Here is a 7,363-nt window from a genome sequence, read left to right as displayed (position 1 = left end):
GTCCGGACAGATCGGACGGTGCGGGAAGCCCCAGAAAGACCCCGCGGCACGCCACTACAAAGCGGACGGCATGGAGGGTACTCTCATCCGCGGAGGCTCCCAAAAGACGAGTACTCCATCATCCTTTAATAAAGGAGTAATACATCATATAGTGTTTCACTCATAATCGATCAACTTTCTTAAACATATAAACTTAAGTACGTTTGAGCAAGTAATAATTCTATGCTGGACATGTGAGTAATTTTATGTATAAATCAACATTAAGATATTTCGGATATTAACAGTTCCAAGTATAACATCAAAAATAAACACTGAAGCATTGCATGCATAAAAGTCAAACAATCACATCTCAACTATGACCTTCCCCGTTGCATGGCTGCTCAAGCTCTTTTCCCACGCATCTGCCGCCTTCTCGAATGGATGCCGGGAGTCGATGACCGTCTTGAGCTTCCTTTCCTTCACCAGCTCAAGCAAAAACCTTAGGTCCTCCATACCAAGCGACAGGATAACCGTGGACAGCTTCTTCTTGGAGAATAGCGTCAGAATGGACGCGACAAAGTTCCCAAAGTTGGGAGCTACGTCGACGACTCTGCCGTGGCTGCTGAGACTCGGCTTGAACGCCGACCACTTGCCGCCGTTCGTGGTGTTGACGATGTAGTCGTACTTCTTGCCGGAAGAGTTCTTCAGTGCCGCGCCTTCCGGGGTCTTGTAGTCGAGCGCCTCGTCGGCGCCGATGTCCGCGACAAGCTCCAGGTTGCGCGCGCCGCAGGTGGCCGTGACGTTGTGGTTCCCGAGCTTAGCGAGCTGGACGGCGTACGAGCCGATGCCACCGGACGCAGCAGTGATCAGGATGTTGCTGCCGACGCCCGTGCCGTCGAACTTGGTGCCAATGGCCTTCACGGCCTGAAGCGCCGTGAGGCCGGCCACGGGTAGCCCTGCGGCATCCGCAGAGGACACGCCGGCAGGGAGGGGGACGGTGATGCTCTCGGATGCCGCCACATACTCTGCGAGGCCACCAGCTTTCTGCCAGCGCGATTCGTCTCTCGTTAATGATGGATGCCACGAAATGAAATGGATGTTAAATGCTGAGCAAGCTCGAAATTACCCAGAATATCAACTTGGAAACAACTTTGTCGCCAACTTTGAACTGTTGAACCGCAGAACCAATCTCAATAATCTCTCCAGCCACGTCGGTTACTGTTTTACAAATTGCAAACATTTTGATAATTTGAAACAAATTATGTACGTATTATCTAAATCGAAGCGATTCATTTCCTTTCATTGAATTCATTGGGATTCAGGAGGGAAACTGCTGAACAGGCAATATCTCTTGCTACTACATCTGTACTCACTGTTACCGCGATAAATAAACTAGTAAATGCATCAATACCTGGAATAAATGGAAATTTAGGGACAAAAGGACGTAGCAGTCCCTTCTGTATCCGACAATCGGCTGGATTGATGCTTGCTGCTTCAACTTTTATAAGAACTTCACCTTTTTTCAGTGATGGAACAGGGATCTCCACATACTGCATAAAAACAGATTGGTTTTTTTCCATTTGTTTTCAGATTAGCAAAAGAGGAGCTCTCAAGCCAATTGAACTAATTGGGTTTGCAACGCTCCAAGAGTAACAAAACAGTTCATAAGAAATTAAAAAAAAACTCATGACTTAGCTGGAGGCACCAAAAATGTAGAGCAGCATGTAGTTTTCTTTCAAGAAATTGTTTTGCCTTTTTACAGCGCCCCCGGCGTTACAAAGTCAACTCAATTGGGTCCACAGAGTGTAGCCTGTATCCCCTTACATTGATCTACTTATTTCTAGAAACCTACCATATCTAACAAAATCCCGATAAGTGCGGAAATTTCAGCACAAATATACATGCTAGTATCTCTGTTCAAGAATTTGTCCGATTAATCAGTTAACTTGCCGATTAATCCTTCCTCGTAGGGGCACCAAGTAGCCAATAAACTAATAAATCATACGATTAATAGATTAACTTGCGAATTAGCCTATTAACTCACGAACCAACCGAGCAGCTACCCGTTAACGATTTTCTCAACAATGGCTAGTATAGTATGTCTCCAGATGATAAACAGGTTTTGGGCAGTAGATTTGCAGAAAAGCAGATGCAATTCCACCAAAATGGTTACCAAGATCATCCATTCCAAAGTACTCCCCCCGTTTTAAAATTCTTGTCTTAGATTTGTCTAAAGACGGATGTATCAAGTCACATTTTAGTATTAGATACATCCGTATTTAAACGAATCTAAGACAAGAATTTTAAAACGGAGGGAGTACTTGCTTCCGAGATAGAAGCGAACTGCAAATTAGGCTGACCTTAAGGGCAGCGCTGCCGCCACCGTAGCCACTGTACTGGACGGCGCGCATGGTGGCTGGCCTCCCACCGGTGCCGGTTGCCATGTTCTTGATCTAAACCTGCGTGCTGCACTTCTTGGATGGAGCTGGGTTAGAAGATAGCACAAGAGCATATAGTGCCCCAACTTGAGGGCGTCTGCAATTCTGCATACACTGCCATCTACCAAAGGCATCTGACTTGGGTACGAAGGGTTTGACCGTGATTGAGTTAGCTCTTCGAATAATGCACCAACAGTTCTTTTAGCACCACTTGGTGTTTGACTCTGATTATAATTAGGCCACTTGTTATATCGATCAATTGTTGTCGCAATCGCCGCACCAATCATTATGCAGTTTGCTAAATGCAATGACCCTGCAAGAAAATGAATAGTTGCCAATGCGACGAACGCGTCGCATCACGCGGTGTCAGATGCGAATAATCCCCTCTGCACAGGTGTGGAGACGCACCATATTTACATGAAATGCATATTATAAATGGAAATGGTCGTTCTTATATAACATTGCTTGTAGTTCTTTTGAAATTCTATCGCGTTCAGTGGTCAGATGCTCCGTACCTGGATTTTTCCTAAGACTACTCACAATGAGAGTAACATAGATAGTAACATCACATATATCTAGATAAAATAGATGATGTGGCAAGCAATAAATGAAGAAAGAGAGGCATGTAGTAACATAGCTAGTTATTACTAGTATGAGTAACATCACACATATCAAGACAAGATGAGTCTATAGCATAATAAATGAAGTGTTGCATGTTACCACACGTATGTTACTCTCCATTGTGACTAGTATAACCGTATGTGCGCGCAACTGCAATCCCAGCCATTAAACACGCATGGGGATAAGGGCCACGCCCTGAAAAGCTGGGTCACATGCCCCGCATGCATTCTCTCTTTGCTCTCCCATTCTATGTCTGCCTATTAAACTAATTCCCTTGGGCCCACCATACTATCACCTCTTCAACACAAAATCACACAACAAACAGATATGCCACCGTAACTTTTATATAAATTGTGCAAATTTAAATTCAAATTATGTATTTGAGTTTCTTGCGGACAGCTCTACAAAACAAGTCCAATATTGATATATTTCAAAAAATGGAATCCATATTAAGGCGAGCCCAAGATAAAATAAAATTGTGCAGTCCCAAAAAGTTCCATGAAGTTTTGATCAAAGCTCAAACAGGCTGTTTATATAGTTCTTCAGTTCCAAATACAATTTCTAGCAAAGTTCTTTAATATTTCTAACAAAGTGCAGACCCACTATTAAGAAAGTTCTTCAACTCCTGATTGTTCTTATTTAATACCTTGCAATTAAAATGAAAAGTTCTTCACGTCTCTAGCAAAAAGTCCAACAATTTGACTATAAAAGGTCTTTAGAATTTGTAGTTAAAATTGCTCAGATAAAAGAATAGTACAAAACTTAGTCTCATTACTACGGTACAGCCGCAAATGGATCATTTTTTTAATCTATTGAGAACATAAATCTCTCAGAGAGAAAAGAAATCAAATCTACAAGGGGTGGAGGTAGAACCCAGGTACGTACAGGAAGGTATGGGAGGAGAGAAAAGAAATTCTGGCATGGGTCCCGGGTGGGCTAGCTAGCGTGAATCTAGAGGAGAGAGCGTGGGGAGAGGATTCCAGTTGCGCACACAACTGGTTAGACATCGCCATATTCGCTCCGTACTCATGTTTCTTTTAAGGCAGCGACGAGTTATTGGAGCTTTTATTTCTTCCCAGCTCCTCATCAGGTTCCCCTCCCCTTCTCCCGTGTCGTCCCCCCCGTGGGCGACCCGGGAGGGCGTCCCCGCCACCTAGGGTTTCCCTGCCCCGCCGCCGACGGGCAAGCCCTTGTGGCCTTGGCGGCGGCGGGGCTACTTGTCTCCTGTTCTGCGGGGTGGGGGTGCGGGGCTCCATCTCCTTGACAGCGTCGTAGGGCAGTACGTCGCTCCCATGCCCGGTGCCTTCCGCCGACGCCCTACTGGCTCGACGGCATGACATCCATCTTGGGGTGGCTCTGTGTTGGCATTCCTGGCAGGGGCGCTGCCTCCTGGTGGCGGATCTAGGAGCTCCTAGATTGGATTGAGGATGGAGGCTAAGGACTTAGGAGTGGCCGCCGGCCCTACGGGGTGGCGGTGGTGTTGCATCTAGTGGCCATGCTTCGCTGGTGAGGTGTGGCTGGGTGACTTCTGCATCTGACCAGGACGTGGAGGCGCGAGGTGCTGTGGTGGTGGCTGGAGCACCAGTGCTGCTGAGCTGCCGGGGATGGCCGAGATCCGGTGCACAACATGCTGGATAAAGGTTCATCGAGCAGATCCAGGTGAAAGCCCTGCACTCAATTAGGTGCCAAGGCCGGCGATGAACGCGTTGATTCATTCCTTCTGACTGAATTTCATTGGAAATGCAGGAGCTAAAATATGGTGAATAGGTAATATCTTTTACTACTACATCAGTACTCACTGTTACCGCGATAAATAAACTAGTAAATGCATCAATACCTGGAATAAATGGAAATTTAGGGACAAAAGGACGTAGCAGTCCCTTCTGTATCCGACAATCGGCTGGATTGATGCTTGCTGCTTCAACTTTTATAAGAACTTCACCTTTTTTCAGTGATGGAACGGGGATCTCCACATACTGCATAAAAACAGATTGATTTTTTCCCTTTTGTTTTCAGATTAGCAAAAGAGGAGCTCTCAAGCCAATTGAACTAATTCGGTTTGCAGCGCTCCAAGAGTAACAAAACAGTTCATAAGAAATAAAAAAAAAACCTCATGACTTAGCTGGAGGCACCAAAAATGTAGAGAAGCATGTAGTTTTCTTTCAAGAAATTGTTTTGCCCTTTTACAGCGAATAATACTAGAGTCACGAACAATCACGGGCGTTTTACGGGGCTTGCTTCTAACAAATCTCTCTGCCCCCCCCCCTCCTTGATTTTCAGGGGGTGCGGGGCCTTCCCCTCCTAATCTGCAGTTATACTCGTCCACCTCATCTAGTCCGTGAACTCCGTATTAAATCCCCCCCATTGATGTAGCATTACTCTTTTACAGCGCCCCCAGCGTTACAAAGTCAACTCGATTGGGTCCACAGAGTGTTGCCCGTATCCCCTTCCACGATCTACTTATTTCTAGGAAGCTACCATATCTAACAAAATCCCAATAAGTGCGGAAATTTCAGCACAAATATACATGCTAGTATCTCTGTTGAAGAATTTGTCCGATTAATCAGTTAACTTGCCGATTAATCCCTCCTCATAGGGTCACTAAGTAGCCAATAAACTGATTAATCGTATGATTAATAGATTAACTTCGCTTATATAACATTGCTTGCAGTTCTTTTGAAATTCTATCGCGTTCAGTGGTCAGATGCTCCGTACTCATGTTAACTGTGTCGTACTCATGTTTTTTTAAGGCGGTACAATCGAGATGCTCACATGCAAAGCTGAAATAAAATCAGGAATATGCGAGCACCAATGACAAGTCTAGAATTTAAACTCTAGTGGGCTGGTTTCACCACAAGGAACATAACCATCCGAGCTACGCTCAATTCGTCGCCGCACCCATGTTGAAGGTGTTGATTTAGGGGACCTTCCACGATGTCCTTTTTTTTCAAAAATAGGATGTTCGAGTTGAAACTTTAATGTTTGCCGCATGACAATAGGAGGTCATGTTTTTTATCATTTATTTTACTTCTAACATTGTGCATCCTCAATGTCTCTTCGATATCATCATGTTTTTTTATATTTTCTTTTACTTCTAACATTATGCATCCTTGATGTCTCTTCGATGCCATCATGTTTTTTTATCTTTTCTTTTACTTCTAACATTGTGCATCCTCGATGTCTCACCGATGCCATCATGTTTTTTTATCTTTTCTTTTACTTATAACATATTGTGCATCCTCAATGTCTCTTCGATGCCATGTTGTTACATAAACTAGAGCTACACACCATAATTAGTTATTCATGCAATTTTTATTATTGTTGGGGTACAAGATGTGGACACCATTGGAGGAACCAACCTTGCTACAAAAACGGAACTGACAATACAAATACCTGCATTACCATCCAACGACTATAGTAGGTCCAGCCAGTAATGGTTAAACTGAAAGCACACTTCCATCAGAGCCGGACATCATCCGTTCGCGTTGGAATGAAAGTGGAGCCTATGCTACATCTTCCTGTTACCGTGCGTTATTCCATGGATCTATCCCCGGCCCAAATTGGCGGCTTACCTGGAAAGGATGTGTTGTCTATAATGTCAAAATCATACTTTTGCTCGCGAAGCAAGACCGATGCTGGACGGCCGAGAGACTGGCTAGGCGCGACTTGGCTCACCTCCCACCATGTTGTGTGCTCTGTGATCAAGGCACTAAGGACATCCACCACCTTCTCGCGGGTTGCATGTTCTCCAGGATAGTTTGGCACCGGACCCTGGCATTGTGCAAGTTCACCACTCCTCCTCCTGATGGTCGCATGCCCCTCTATGACTGGTGGAGGCGGCGCTGGCCGCGTCACCTGCATGCCTACGCAAAGGCCTTGTGTCCATTGTCCCTTTGGTGGCTTGGACAATATGGAAACATCGCAATGCTATTATCTTTGATCATCGGTAACTCTCCATTGATGACTTGTTCTTGACTATTCAAGATGAAGTGCGCACTTGGGCCAAAGCCGGCGCCAAAGGGATCCAAGCCTTGCTTGATGTAACGCAAATCTTAGATTTTGGGGCTGAGCCATCCCTTTCTTCTGCTCATGAGAATCTCCGACATGCCTCACTAGTGTACGTGTTGGAGGTTCTCCACCTTTGTAACCTACTCTGCCTATCAATGCAATGATACGCTTCCATGAGTATTGGAGGAAATAAAAGGCTGAAAACACCCTTAGAACTGGAAGCAAGTTTCTATCTTTATCTTCCAAACTAACACCTTCAAGAGTGAGACACAAATCCGCCAATGTTATGACAGTAGGCTGTCATTCTTTTTTCTTTT

General features: G+C 44.9%; 1 protein-coding gene across 1 annotated transcript; it reads right to left on the bottom strand.

Annotated features, from left to right (window-relative positions):
* Positions 1-244: 244 nt before the first annotated feature.
* Positions 245-2,569, bottom strand: LOC123049319 (chloroplast envelope quinone oxidoreductase homolog). Its single transcript, XM_044472252.1, has 4 exons — positions 2,340-2,569; positions 1,391-1,529; positions 1,106-1,197; positions 245-1,023 (listed from the first exon to the last, which is right to left on the bottom strand). The coding sequence occupies exons 1-4, from the start codon at positions 2,421-2,423 to the stop codon at positions 343-345; spliced, it is 996 nt and encodes a 331-aa protein (XP_044328187.1). The 5' UTR covers positions 2,424-2,569; the 3' UTR covers positions 245-342.
* Positions 2,570-7,363: the final 4,794 nt, after the last annotated feature.

This window comes from Triticum aestivum, chromosome 2D, assembly GCF_018294505.1.
Source record: "Triticum aestivum cultivar Chinese Spring chromosome 2D, IWGSC CS RefSeq v2.1, whole genome shotgun sequence".
Classification (NCBI taxonomy): Eukaryota; Viridiplantae; Streptophyta; class Magnoliopsida; order Poales; family Poaceae; genus Triticum; species Triticum aestivum.
The sequence above is the reverse complement of the archived record's forward strand: the minus strand, read 5'-3'. Positions and strand labels throughout refer to the sequence as shown.

Bases quoted from the DNA above. Each gene is read 5' to 3' on its own strand.
- LOC123049319 (XM_044472252.1), bottom strand. From the start codon at position 2,423: ATGGCAACCGGCACCGGTGGGAGGCCAGCCACCATGCGCGCCGTCCAG. The intron at 1,530-2,339 runs GTCAGCCTAATT...GTTTTTATGCAG, and splicing joins GCGGCAGCGCTGCCCTTAAG to TATGTGGAGATCCCTGTTCC. The intron at 1,198-1,390 runs GTATTGATGCAT...TTTGTAAAACAG, and splicing joins TAAATTTCCATTTATTCCAG to TAACCGACGTGGCTGGAGAG.